This window comes from Bison bison, unplaced genomic scaffold (genome assembly GCF_000754665.1).
Source record: "Bison bison bison isolate TAMUID 2011002044 unplaced genomic scaffold, Bison_UMD1.0 scf7180017864500, whole genome shotgun sequence".
In the NCBI taxonomy this organism is placed as follows: Eukaryota; Metazoa; Chordata; class Mammalia; order Artiodactyla; family Bovidae; genus Bison; species Bison bison.
This window is the reverse complement of record NW_011495059.1, coordinates 6,176,835-6,192,018: the sequence shown is the minus strand read 5'-3', so window position 1 is coordinate 6,192,018 and position 15,184 is coordinate 6,176,835. Positions and strand designations below refer to the sequence as shown.

Below are 15,184 nucleotides of genomic sequence, written 5' to 3'. Positions count from 1 at the left end.
AACCTTGCTACCTAACTGATCATCCCATTGTTTATTCAGTAGTCCTTGAGTAACCCCTAAGTGAATGGCACATTAGTCAGTCTCCTTTTGGTACTAGTAGCCTCGCTAGCAGTATACAGACATACTTACGGATTTTTTCATTCACTAAATGAAACCTTACTAATTTGTGCTGCTAATGGGGATAAAACCCATTTCATAGGATTGCATTAAAGGTTTAACAAGTAAGCAGATAACTGTAGCGTGAGAGACGCTGCACCATAGTTCACTTTTTGATGGGGAATAGAAACTTATTAGGATACTGTGTACTATGGAAAATAATACCAAAACTTTTTTCTTTTTTAAAGAAACAAAATTAAGATTCCTTTTTGTTTCCCAATGAAATCATTGCTTCAAAAACAGTTGCAATATTCAGCATTGAGCTCATGAGTTGAGAATTGGCTACAGTGTACTACATGTACAACCGGTTGACGCTAAGTCCTTGGCCTCTTATGACCAGGAGTTGGGATTTTTGTAGGGCACAGGTTGCTTTGACGATTGTACAGGGCTGGAGCCATGTCTGAACCTGCCCCAGGTACCAGAGGTAAGCTGCAGAAATAATTTGCAGCTTTTGGCTGCAGGCAGTAGCATAATTGTCTTGTACTTTCCAAAAAAGCAGCAGCTCCCCAAAAGGTGAAGTTTAATTTTATTCAGGGCTGGCATGTGCTGAGTACAAACCTATGCTCGACTCTGTAATTACTCTGACAGCTGAAAGATTTAGGATCACCAGGCTCCTGGATGGAGGAGAGCCCCAGAAGCTCCAACTCCCATTGGGTAACTTTGCAAAATCCAAGAGAAGATACCTGGTAAATGAATTCTCTCTCCTCCGGATTTTGACTAAATGTCCTTGTAATTTGGCAGTTTGGTATTTTGCAGGCTTGGAGACTGTCATCTCTGAGTGAGATTTAAACAGAAATAAAACTTCCTTGGTGACTTTTGTCTTTGGCTAGACATGAAAGATTAGTCTCCTTTTTTCCCATCAAGCCCACGGTTTCACTCAACGTAGGAGATATCAGGCAGGTTAGAGAGGCAGAGTAATTTTGTGAAGATCACATAGGTAGTAACTAATGTGTAGAACTGAGATTCTAACCTGGGTATTTCTGATCCCAGTCATCTGAAAAACATGTAGCACCTACTATGTGTTCAGTTCAGTTCAGTCTCTCAGTCATATCCGACTCTTTGCAACCCCATGGACTGCAGCACGCCAGGCCTCCTTGTCCATAACCAACTCCTGGAGTTTACTCTGACTCATGTCCATTGAGTCGGTGATGCCATCCAGCCATCTCATCCTCTGTTGTCCCCTTCTCCTCCCACCTCCAATCTTTCCCAGCGTCAGGGTCTTTTTCAATGAGTCAGTTCTTTGCATCAGGTGGCCAAAGTATTGGAGTTTCAGCTTCAGCATCAGTCCTTCCAATGAATATTCAGGACTGGTTTCTTTTAGGATGGATTGGTTGGATCTCTTTGCAGTCCAAGGGACTCTCAAGAGTCTTCTCCAATACCGCAGTTAAAAGCATCAATTCTTCGGTGCTCAGCTTTCTTTATAGTCCAACTCTCATATCCATACATGACTACTGGAAAAACCATATCCTTGACTAGACAGACCGTTGTTGACAAAGTAATGTCTCTGCTTTTTAATATGCTGTCTAGGTTGGTCATAACTTTTCTTCCAAGGAGCAAGCATCTTTTAATTTCATGGCTGCAGTCACCATCTGCAGTGATTTTGGAGCCCCCCAAAATAAAGTCTCTCACTGTTTCCACTGTTTCCCCATCTATTTGCCATGAAGTGATGGGACCAGATGCCATGATCTTAGCTTTCTGAATGTTGAGTTTTAAGCCAACTTTTCACTTTCTTCTTTCATTTTCATAAAGAGGCTCTTTAGTTCCTCTCACTTTCTCCCATAAGGTTGGTGTCATCCGCATATCTGTGGTTATTGATACTTCCATATTGTGTTAGGTACTTCCATATTGGGCTTCCCTAATGGCTCAGTGATAAAGAATCTGCCTGCCAATGCAGGAGACCTGGGTTTAATCCCTGGGTCGGGAAGATTCCCTGGATTAGGAAATGGCAACCCACTCTGGTATTCTTGCCTGGGAAATCCCGTGGACAGGGGAGCCTGGCAGGCTATAATCGATGTGGCTGCAAAAGAGTCAGACACAACTTAGTGACTAAACAACAGCAACTTCCATATTAATTCTTATAGTAACCCTCCAGAGAAGATGTTATTTTATTGTCTCCATTTTACAGATAAAGAAACTTGAGACCAGGAATATTACTTCAGTCATAGATGACCATTCTTAATTTATGGTGCCATCAATATCTCAGTAATTTTTTTATAAGGTCCTATGCCAAAAAGGACCTAATAGTCCCATTTAAGGCAGTTAGGTGTAAACAATTTCATACGTATTTATGTCCTAAGAATTTAGTAGCCATTTGAAAAAATGAAATGCTTGGATTAAAATGTATTTTTTATTTCATTTTTAAATACCACAACTACTTTCCGATAGATGTGTGTGCCTTTTGAGTACTGCACAACTTCTAAAACCTTTTAATCAGATTGAACACCACCATCTTTGTTTCTTCTCCACGTTGATTTTCACACAGCTCTTTTATCATAGTAACCACCCAAAGCCAGCCTGTCAAAGAAAGGATGTCATCAAAAGAAAACAGTACCTGGAGCTAATGGTTGATGCATTCACTATTCCACAGATGTCAGATGTCACTGTGCTTTTCTTGGAAATACTGTGAATCCTTGGAATCCCCTGTGGATTCAGTATGGTGTCCCATGGCACACAGTTTGGGAACTGCAGACTTTGGGTTACATACATAGTGCATGCTTCTGAGTGAAATCTAGGTGTGTCTGATCCTAGATTTATGTCCTTTTTTTTTTTAATATACATGTATTACTTGATAAAATTAATTTTAATTCAGTGTAATCTTTAAATGATATAAGTGGATCAGGTTCATGCAAATTCACCTCTGTTTGCTGTCATGTTTAATTTTTTGTCTTACATTTAGCAAGTGCCTACTAAATAACTTGTTGGGAAAAGAGGGAAACCTTCCCCCCTACCTTGGAGATAGAATTTTATACAATCAAGTAAAAGCCAAGAGTCATTGGAATCACAGAAAGGCTATTGCTCCAAGGGCCTGATATCTTTTGGCTTCTTTCAGTTGAGTGTATCTTGTTTGAACTAAGAACCTTGACCCTTAAAAAGCTGCAGTAAGTTGGTATGGCTTAAATCACTTCAACTAGCAATAAATATATAAATCCATCACTCAGTCATGTCTGATTCTTTGTAACCCCATGGACTGCAGTGCACCAGGTTTCCCTGTCCACCGTGAACTCCCAGAGCTTGCTCAAACTCGTGTCCATTGAGTCAGTGATACCATCCAACCATCTCATCCTCTGTCATCCCCTTCTCCTTCTGCCTTCAATCTTCCCCAGCATCAGGATCTTTTCCAATGATTCAGTTCTTTGCATCAGGTGGCCAGAGTACTGGAACTTCAGGTTCAGCCTCAGTCCTTTCACTGAATATTCAGGACTGATTTCCTTGAGGATTGACTGGTTGGATCTCCTTGCAGTCCAAGGGACTCTCAAGAGTCTTCTCCAACACCACAGTGCAAAAGCATCAATTCTTCCTTGCTCAGCTTTCTTTACTGTCCAACTCTCACATCCATATGTGACTACTGGAAAAACCATAGCTTTGACTCAACGGACTTTTGTCAGCAAACTAGCAATACTCATAACTTAAATAATTTGAGTGATTTGATTAGCAGATTCTTCATTCTGATAGATATACTCACCCCTTGGCTTTTCACTTTTGTTTTGATTTGTATAAAACTGTTTTTCTTAAAGTGAAAAATACCACAGTTTGCATTTAAACACTGGCTGTTGTACTGAATTTCCTGAAACAAGACCTTAAGCTTGCCCAGGGAGCATACCTTGCAGTCAGCACACGTAAGACCTTGTATTTACAGATCTTTTAACCTGAGATGGGTCATACCTGGTCAGCCTCCTGGAGCCCTGTGGGGTGCACATAGGCTCGATGAGGAAGACGTGCAGAGAGAGCTGAAAAGATGCTGGGTGTTGCTTCATTAGGGGCCAGTCTTCGTTCTTAAGTGCAAAATCAGTGTCCAAACAGAAGTGTGAATGGTGCTAAGGGGATGGCGGTATTAGCTTCAAGATAAACACCTCTCCTGTCCTTTCCAGGTACAGTAATTATTTCTCAGTTCAAAAACCTGGATAGGTAGCAGGGTTGCTGCTGATTAACAGCTGTTATTGTGCCTGCATTTTAAGGATCGAGGGTCCAGTAAATAAAAACACATCGATGAGGCTCACGCTCCTCTCTGTGTCCCTTTATCCACGGGGTATCGTTAATGGTGAGGCACTTGAGTCTCGCTCAGGAGCAACAATGTGGGTGACCGTGAAAGATGGGCTCTGCAGTGCGTGTGTCCCCTCTGCGACTCCAAGTAGCAGAGCATGCAGCAGGGAAAGAATTGTGGGTAGTAATTTGGGTGTTAAAATATTAACACATTTCTGCATATTTAATGTGGTTTCCTTTTTAAATAGTAGGCAGATTATGGCCCATGAGCAGATAGGTTTATGGTTTCAAATTAAATTTTAAGCATTAAAAAAAATTTAAAAATCCAAAAAGGAACTACTTTGTTACAAAGACATTCAGCTAATCTAAATAAGAACTGGCTTTCTTTTCAGCTTCTCTGATCATCTGTCCATAGGCTAATTTACAGCCTAATTTTATGACCGTCACTCGTGACTGAAGCTTCATGATAGATTTTAGTCTTAAAAACTTTCATTCATCTACTTTGCATTTGAGTACATATTATGTGCTCGACCATAGTCCCTAGACTCACAATGGGGAATCTAGGATGGCTTCACAGAGGAGGTGACATTTGTATCTGGGCATTAGAAGGGTGAGGACTGCTGTGTACATAATACTGTTTATGGTTTTCCTACATTGTACTTGAGTCTGGTCTCTTGAGAGCAGAGGCAGACTTTTTTTTACCCATAACCTACCTTTTCCTGTTCTCACTTCTCCATCTCTCCAGCTCAGATCCTAGTACTTGTGGAAAAAATTGTCCTGGGGAAAGAAACAAGGGCCCTTAACATATTTCTCCTTTCTCCTGTTTTCCCACAGGCAAAGATGCCTTTCGATGCCAACAAACTGTATTGTAGTGAAGTGCTGGCCATATTGCTCCAGGACAACGATGGTGAGGCTCCCTCTCGGTATTGACATTCTGTTAGGATAGGAGCCAGGCTTGTTTCAGATCATGACAGCAAGCTCTCTTGCCTTTGGCATCCCCTTGCTCTCCCTCTCGCTCTCTGTGCAGCTTTTGTACTCTGTCAAGCTGTATTGATTTTGTTTGCTGATGTATCAGTGTTAGACGGCTGTAAAATCTGACAGTTAGCTTCATTTTTTTTTTCTTCTTCTATTTTTTTCCCCCTTTTAGAAAACAGGGAATTGCTTGGGGAGCTGGATGGAATCGATGTGCTTCTTCAGCAGTTATCCGTGAGTAATTCTTATGCTTCCTGTCTGCCATGAAGATACATGGCTTGTATCTTTAAATGGGAGGTGGAGCTGGAGATTGTAGGAAGGAATCAACCATGTGATGCAAGCCATATGGGGTGTGTTGACAGGCTTCAGGTCACACTGGAGGCACATGGTTTGCCTCCTTTCGTAGTTCGTTTGCTCTTTATGACCAGATAGCACCATGTATCTGGTGTGGACTTTCTCAGGCTCCTGATGTTTGTCAGTCCCAAAGACATGTGCTTTCCACTTAAGTATATATTTTTGAGCCAAGAATGCCACATTATTTTCAGTTGACCCACTCCCAAGATTATTCACTTTCTTTTCTGTCAGTCTGCCACTAAATTGGAGTCCGTTCATTTAGGATCCAGGTAAGCTTCATGTGTACAAGTTCCAGTGCAACAGGATAGAGGTCAAAGAGGAGGATAGGGGGAGGATGTGGCACTGGAGGCTGGAAAAAGAAATTAGAAGTTGCCATTTGCTCAGTGTAAGAAATGTAAATCCCATCGAAATGTTCTGCTGGCATTCTGAAAATACTGTTAAGATTTTTTTTCCCTAACCAGTCTCATCTGTGCTATTCCAAAACCAAGACTGAAAATAGATCATTTGGATAAAATCTTTAGAGTGTTGGGAGTGTCTGAGATGTCAGTTTGCATACAGCTTCCATCCTGGTGCCAACAGCCTGAGTGGTTTGGCCTTCACCCCAAAAAATAGAGCTTTGAAATGTGAATCTCTTCCCAGTTCTGGGAAAGTGCTTAGTCCTGCTCCTGTAAGATTGATCATTTTGTAGCAGACTGTATGGGTATGCATACACTGTTAAGAAGCTTTCCTCTTAACATGCCATGTATTTCTGGCAAAGATAAAAGCTGCTTGAAGCCATTCCCACGACTTAGAGCCACAAATGGTCTATAAGGCAGTTCATTAACCCTGATAACTAGGAAACTGTTCCTTATTTTGGGCCAGGATTTGCCCTTCAGAACTGTGGTTGTTTTAGAAGGGGAAGAAACGTGTTGTGGTCGGTTGGGCCAAGTGGAGAGCTTTGGGGTGGGGGTAGCTGGCAAAGTTGTTTCTTGATCTGGGTGATGGTTTCAGGGGTGTTCACCTTACTCATTTAGCTGTACATGTTATAGAGTTTTCTGTAGGTGAATATGTTTCATAATAAAAAGATTTTGTTGGTTTTTGTTAAATCTGCCTCCTTGGAACTGTGAATCACTCCTGGACCTAATGGTCAGTTGAGTGGTTTTCTGTTGTTATTGTTTTTGTGGGGGTTTTTGTTTGTTTTTTGTTTTTGCACGATAGCCATTTATTTAGTACCTGTGAATCAGCCCAGTTTCTCTAAAATGGAAACAGATGAGAATTTTGTTTGATAAGGCTCTGCTTCTTCAGTTGTAGGGTTATTGGAGTAGACAGGCTTCGGAAATTGTTGAATGCTGGTTGATGAAAAGACCTTCTCTTATGATTCTGTGCCTTCTGATATTTTTGCTTGACAGGTATTTAAAAGACACAATCCTAGCACGGCCGAGGAGCAGGAGATGATGGAAAATCTGTTTGATTCCCTCTGTTCCTGCCTAATGCTGAGTTCCAATCGTGAGCGCTTCCTGAAAGGCGAGGGTCTTCAGCTGATGAATCTCATGCTAAGGTATGCTTCTCATCTCCTATCATGTTCTAGCTGTCCATCTTTTTTTGTCCAACTCCTCACTGTTAGCCTGGATTTGAGAACGTAGCTAGCTATGGTCTTTTATTCCGTTGAGTTTCCTGGATATGTGAAACAGCAGCCTTAAGGTGAGTGTGTAGTCTTTCCTGAAGTTCGTTTGGATGAATACAGAGTATGTTTTGGTCTGTTTGTACCCTGTTGTTATGTCATTTGGAAATAGGACCACTCCATCGAAGGGAAATTTTTTTGTTGTTGTTCCTTCTCATAGTGTGTTGGTTTGGGGAAATCTGGTCATTAATTTCTAAACATACCCTATGTTAATTTCTAAACTTAGCCCAATTTTCTTTTTATCTTATGTAGACCTATCTATGCCATATGTTTGTCCATATTTTTACTATTGACAAAAATCTGGTGGCTCAGATGGTAAAGAATCTGCCTACAAGGCGGGAGGACCAGGTTCGATCCCTGGGTCAGGAAGATCCCCTGGAGAAGGAAATGACAACCCACTCCAGTATTCTTGCCTGGAGAATTTCATGGACAAAGGAGCCTAGCAGGCTACAGTCCATGGGATAGCAGAGTCAGACATGACTGAGCGACTAACATACTTTACTATTGACAGCAGAATGTAATTCCTATTTTTCATTTATACATACTTTTCATTATATATTATTTTCAGTAACGAGTTGTACCTTGCCATGTGGCTAGCATAGGAGATACGAAAATGTGCAAGACAGTGCTAGAACTTTCTTCATAATTCCTTCCTTGTATCAGTTCAGTTCAGTCACTCAGTCGTGTCCAACTCTTTGTGACCCCATGAATCACAGCACGCCAGGCCTCCCTGTCCATCACCAACTCCCGGAGTTCACTCAAACTCACGTCCATCAAGTCGGTCATCAATGGACGATGGCATCGAGTTGATGCCATCCAGCCATCTCATCCTCTGTCGTCCCCTTCTCCTCCTGCCCCCAATCCCTCCCAGCATCAGAGTCTTTTCCAATGAGTCAGCTCTTCACATGAGGTGGCCAAAGTACTGGAGTTTCAGCTTTAGCATCATTCCTTCTAAAGAACACCCAGGACTGATCTCCTTTAGAATGGACTGGTTGGATCTCCTTGCAGTCCAAGGGACTCTCAAGAGTCTTCTCCAACACCAAAGTTCAAAGCATCAATTCTTTGGTGCTCAGCTTTCTTCACTGTATGGATGTGAGAGTCCAGCTCTCACATCCATACATGACCACAGAAAAACCATAGCCTTGACTAGACAAACCTTTGTTGGCAAAGTATTGTCTCTGCTTTTGAATATGCCATCTAGGTTGGTCATAACTTTCCTTCCAAGGAGTAAGCGTCTTTTAATTTCATGGCTGCAATCACCATCTGCAGTGATTTTGGAGCCCAAAAAAATAAAGTCTGACCCTGTGTCCACTGCTTCCCCATCTATTTACCATGAAGTGATGGGACCGGATGCCATGATCTTTGTTTTCTGAATGTTGAGCTTTAAGCCAACTTTTCACTCTCTTCTTTCACTTTAATCAAGAGGCTTTTTAGTTCCTCTTCACTTTCTGCCATAAGGGTGGTGTCATCTGCATATCTGAGGTTATTGATATTTCTCCTGGCAATATCTAGGTCTAATTTAAAGCTCAAATAGTAAACAATGTGCCTGCAGTGCGGGAGACCTTGGTTTGATCCCTGGGTCAGTAAGATCCCCTGGAGAAGGGAATGGCAACCCACTCCAGTATTCTTGCCTGGAGAATTCCATGGAAGAGGAGCCTGGCAGGCTACAGTCCATGAGGTTGCAAAGAGTCGGACATGACTGAGTGACTGTCACTTTCCGTTCACTTTCATATCTTATTATTTGTACATTCATTTCTTAAAATACTTAAAGTAGGTTTCATATTAGTGTAATTCACAGAATCTGGAAGTAAATGGGAGATAGCTTGTAGTTGATAACTCTTGAGAAATCTGGCTTGGAAGCGGATTAGAGATATAGGGTGAAGGGGTAACCAGAGTCGGGTGTTTAGTTGACAATGGTCAGTTTTTTAAATTGAGAGATGTAAGAGCATGTTTGATTGGTTGGAGGTCTGAGCATTATGGGATTATTCTTTATGAAACTGAGCCCAAGTCTGCTGTTTGGAAACATATCTGGATAGATTGAAAATTTCAGTGAAAAAAATTTTTAATAAATTTGATACATACCTCTTAAATATAACTTAGAATATAGACATACAAAACTGTTAAAGCACTGTAATGTGTTAAGTGCTTGGCTTGTACAGAAATGAATGGTAGGATTCCTGTCTCCTGTATTTTTAGTTTTAGAAGCTAAAAACACAATCCATCTTTGAATGCAGATTCCCTGGAGTCTTTTCCCCCATAATTGTTTTCTTATTTTTAACAGCTTTTTGGGCCTACCAAAGTTTCTGTTTCTGTCCTGTTATTTTTTTTAACTTAACGTGCTGTTTCCCATGTTGTGACATAATCTTCATGACAGTTTTCAATAATTGAATAATGGTGACTCTAAGGGAATATGACTTACTTGGTCTTTCTTTGTTATTGATATTGTAGTTATTTCCAATGTTTTGTTGTTATAAAAAATTCTCCAGTGACAGATTCTACAGATTTTTGTGCTTAAAGCTATGTTTGTACTTAAGATCGTCAGGGTATGTGTTTTGAAAACACCTTCTCTTTAAAGGCTTGTGTAGGCCCAGGGGCACAGTAGACCTCTTGCTTTGTCCAGTGTGTACCAGACCTTGGATTGATTGAAAAATCTTCCTTGGTGGAATTGTTTTAAAAAATTGATTTTAAAGTACAGAGAGGGGCATTGTAATTATTCAGAGGCCTTTAGTGTTCAGCTGATTTTTGCTGGCTTTACTCTCTTGAGTCTTTTGTTTATTTCCTTTACCCTTCTAATTGCCTGTCCTTTTGTTGAAATGACCCACCTTCTCTCAAGCACATAGCATATAAAGAAGATGCATTTGGGTTCCTGGGCCTTTTAACCTTAAAACTATATGCTATACGGACTTTCTTCTAAGCTTCTTAAAGGTCTGAACCGCCAGTGTCTTTGGATGTTTGAGTGCAAATATGAGGTGATGTATTCCTGTAGCATATGGCTTGGAAATGTGCAGCAGTGGGGAGCTGAATAAATAACCAGAAGTATGGATTATTCAAGCAGGAATGCTGAGGTTCTGGGAGCCTAATTTAAAAAGGAGCTCTAAAAGATGTAGAAATAGCACCTTTCTAGGATCTCCTAACTTTTCATTTTTGAATGCTGAAGTTACTGTTAAATTAATTCTTTTACATTAATTAGCTATATCAGCAGATTCAGCGTTTCTTTTTTTTTTTTTTCCTTTCCCATGCTCTTTGTTCTGTGTAATTTTTTTTCTTCAGACTCCCAAATGAGAAGTTTAATTGGGAGGGAGTTGTTTCTCCCTAGTAGATCCATCCTTCCTGATCTTCTAGCAAGAGCTGCCAAGTTGCTCTCTGTCTCAAGGGAACCCATTTAAAAACTGCAGCTATAACACTAGAAGTTCAGGAAAATTCCTCTGGTTCCATTGCCCCTAAATACTTATTTTTATTTGATTTCAAGCATTCATCAAACAGTTAATGAAATGCCCACCTGGAGAGGTAGCAATATGGGGTAGTGTTAAAGAATGGGGTTTAGAGTTAAGGGAGATGTGGATTTGGAACACAGCTCTTTCAATGACTAGTTTTGGATGTTTGGTGAGTTATTCTAACCTTTCTGTCCTCTGATTCTCCCTTTTTACATCTGAAAAATGGAAGGGATTTCCATTTCCAAATTTCCAGGGATTTTGTGGGAATTAGACTACAAATTGTCTGGGACAGCTCTGCAGTTATTAAAACATTGATAAAGTGCTATGTTCACTTACTATGTTAAGTGCTAGGCTTATCACAGACATGAACAAGACAGGATTCTTGCCTTCAAGAAACTCAATAGGTCGTGATGGAGGCCGACAGTAAATAACTCTAATATAATTTAATGTATTGACTGTTAAGAGTAACGGTGAATTTTGCATGTCCACAGCCTGTGAGTTTTTTTATGTTTCTGATTATTGATAAGGAACGATCACCAACAAGATAGTCATTTATACATTTATGTACACACATTATCACACATACATATATATGATTCAATTTTAATATTTTTATTATCTTTGCTGCTGCTGCTGCTGCTAAGTCGCTTCAGTTGTGTCCGACTCTGTGTGACCCCATAGATGGCAGCCCACCAGGCTCCCCCGTCCCTGGGATTCTCCAGGCAAGAACACTGGAGTGGGTTGTCATTTCCTTCTCCAGTGCATGAAAGTGAAAAGTGAAAGTGAAGTCGCTTTATCAAGGCATAAGTGATATATAATCAGACACTCATTTTAAGTATAGAGTTTTAATTTTGACAAATGTGTATACCTTTATTTTCACCACAAGGAAGATGTAAGATACTGTCGACTGAAAAACACGCACAACATGAGAGCTGTGAGTTAGGTTTTATTTGGGGCAAAATGAGGACTATTGCCCGGAAGACAGCCTCTCACGTAGCTCTGAGGAACTGCTCTGAAGAGGAAGTGGGGAAGTCAGTTTATGTGTAATTTTGGTGAAGGGAGATATGTGTACCATTTTGGCATGGTGTTGCTGCTAATCATGAGGAGCACATGTCTCCATTAATGATTTTATTGCTTTCCTAGATAGGAGAGGATGCAAGAAATTAGGCCCAGAAAATCTTCTCCTGTCCTCACACCATACACAAAAATGGCTTAAAGACATTAATAAAGACATGACACCATAGAACTCCTAGGAGAGAACACAGGCAGAGCACTGTGACATAAATCATAGCAGTGTTTTCTTAGGTCAGTTTCCCAATGCAAAAGAAATAAAAGCAAAAATAAACAAATGGGACCTAATCAAGCAAAAAAGCTTTTGCACAGCAAAGGAAATAAAACGAAGGGACAGCCTCCAGAATGGGAGAAAATATTTGCAAATGATGCAGCAGACAAGGGCTTAATTTCCAAAATATACAAACAGCTCTTACTGCTCAATGTCAAAAAAAAAAAAAATAACAACCCAGTCAGAAACTGGGCAGAAGACCTATATAGGCACTTTTCCAAAGAAGACATACAGTAGAGATAGCCAAGATAGTCAACAGGTGCGTGAAAAGATCTTCAACATTACTAATTATTATAGAAATGCAAGTCAAAGCTGAAGTGAGGTACCACCTCACACCAGTCAGAATGGCCATTGTCAGAAAGTCTACAAGTAATAAATGCTGAGAAGGTGTGGAAAAAAGGGAGCCCTCCTACAATGCTGGTATGTGTGTGCTCAGTCCCTTCCGTCGTGTCCAGCTCTTTGTGACGCTATGAACCGTAGCCTGCCCGCCTTCTCTGTCCATGGGATTCTTCAGGTAAGAATACTGGAGTGGGTAGCCGTTTCATTCGCTAGGGGATCTTCCTGACACAGCGATCAAAACCGCATCTCTTATGTCTCCTGCGTTGGCAGTCAGGTTCTTTACCGCTAACGCCACCCGGGAAGCACAGTGGGAAGCTAGTGGGAATATAAATTGGTGCAGGCCCAACAAGATAGAGGTTGCTTAAAAAACTAAAAATAGAGTTACCATATGATCCGGCAATCCAAAACTTTTGGGCATATATCTGGAAAAGACGAAAACTGTAATCTGAAAAGATGCACGCAGCACGGTGTTTCTTAGCCACATTACTTAAACAATAACCAAGACATGGAAGCCACTTGTGTCCATCAACAGATGAATGGATAAAGAAGATGTGGTTATATATACATACAATGGAATATTACTCAGCCATAAAAATAATGATAGAGCCATATTCTCTCTCATAAAAGAGAATAAAATATTGTCATTTGCAGCAACATGGGTGAACCTAGAGATTATCATTCTAAGTGAAGTCAAAGACAATTACATTAAGTCACTTATGTGTAGAATCTTAAAAAAATGAAACAAATGAACTTATTTACAACATAGAAATGGACTCACAGACATAGAAAATGAGCATATGGTTACCAAAGGGGAAAAGTAACCAATATTATTTATCAATAAAAAATATTATTAATCTATTTTACATTCATTTTTTGTACTAACTCTTTAAAATCCTGTGTGCATTTTACATTTACATCTGAATTCAATGCTAGGTTTTCATTAAAGTACTTGGTTTTTATTTAGATTTCATACAATTTACAGTTGAAAAAGTAGATTCCCATACTTAAATATACTTATTCCAAACATACTTAAATATTTCCCAATAACTGAATCAAGTATCAATTTTTAAACTTAAATCTGAAATTCAGCTGTATTTCAAATATTCCATGGCTGTATGTGGCTAGTGGCTACCATATTGGATAATGCATGTATAGATCATTTTTATCACCCTCTGAAATTGATTTAATCCCTTTTACAATCAATTCCCATCAATCCAGCTTTGGCCCCAGTCAACCATTATCTTTCTAGAATTTCATATAAATAAATCATACAGTATGTGTTTTGTTTAGCTTATTTAACTCAATAGGTTGTTTTTGAGGTTCATTTACTTTGCATGTGTCAGTAGTGTGTTTCTTTCTTATGCTTAGTTCAGTTCAGTTCAGTTGTTCAGTTGTGTCTGACTCTTTGCAACCCCATGAACCGCAGCACACCAGGCCTCCCTGTCCATCACCAACTCCTGGAGTCCATCCAAACCCATGTCCATTGAGACAGTGATGCCATACAACCATCTCATTCTCTGTCGTCCCCTTTTCCTCCTGCCCTCAATCTTTCCCAGCATCAGGGTCTTTTCAAATGAGTCAGCTCTTCGCATCAGGTGGCCAAAGTATTGGAGTTTCAGCTTCAACATCAGTCCTACCAATGAACACCCAGGACTGATCTGCTTTAGGATGGACTGGTTGGATCTCCTTGCAGTCCAAGGGACTCTCGAGAGCCTTCTCCAACACCACACTTTAAAAGCATCAATTCTTCAGCGCTCAGCTTTCTTTATAGCCCAACTCTCACATCCATACATGACCACTGGAAAAACCATAGCCTTGACTAGATGGACCTTTGTTGACAAAGTAATGTCTCTGCCTTTTAATATGCTGTCTAGGTTGGTCATAACTTTCCTTCCAAGGAGTAAGTGTCTTTTAATTTCATGGCTGCAGTCACCATCTGTAGTGATTTTGGAGACCAGAAAAATAAAGTCTCTCACTGTTTCCACTGTTTCCCCATCCATTTCCCATGAAGTGATGAGACTGGATGCCATGATCTTCATTTTCTGAATGTTGAGTTTTAAGCCAACTTTTTCACTCTCCTCTTTCACTTTCATCAAGAGGCTTTTTAGTTCCTCTTCACTTTCTGCCATAAGGGTGGTGTCATCTGCATATCTGAGGCTATTGATATTTCTCCCAGCAATCTTGATTCCAGCTTGTGCTTCATCCAGCCCAGCGTTTCTCATGATGTATTCTGCATATAAGTTAAATAAGCAGGGTGACAATATACAGCCTTGACATACTCCTTTTCCTATTTGGAACCAGTCTGTTGTTCCATGTCCAGTTCTAACTGTTGCTTCCTGACCTGCATACAGGTTTCTGAAGAGGCAGGTCAGGGGGTCTGGTATTCCAATCTCTTGAAGAATTTTCCACAGTTTGTTGTGATCCACACAGTCAAAGGCTTTGGCATAGTCAATAAAGGAGAAGTATCCAGCAGATGTTGGCAATTTGATCTCTGGTTCCTCTGCCTTTTCTAAAACCAGCTTGAACATCTGGAAGTTCACAGTTCACGTATTGCTGAAGCCTGACGTATTGTGGATCTTCACGTATTGCTGAAGGTCCCCTGGAGGAGGAAATGGCAACCCACTCCAGTATTCTTGCCTGGAGTGACAGAGGAGCCTGGTGAGCTGACAGAGGAGCCTGGTGAGCTACAGTCCACAGGGTCGCAAAGAGTCGTGCACGACTGCAGCA

The 15,184-nt window shown here is 40.5% G+C and overlaps 1 protein-coding gene across 1 annotated transcript in view; it reads left to right on the top strand.

Moving 5' to 3' along the window:
- CTNNBL1 (catenin, beta like 1) overlaps positions 1-15,184 on the top strand; it is a 176,387-nt gene that overhangs the window by 74,428 nt on the left and 86,775 nt on the right. Inside the window, exons 8-10 of the mRNA XM_010829177.1 lie at positions 5,191-5,263; positions 5,504-5,562; positions 7,071-7,219. Of these exons, the coding sequence (XP_010827479.1) occupies positions 5,191-5,263; positions 5,504-5,562; positions 7,071-7,219 (281 nt within the window). The remainder of the gene's footprint in view (positions 1-5,190; positions 5,264-5,503; positions 5,563-7,070; positions 7,220-15,184) is intronic.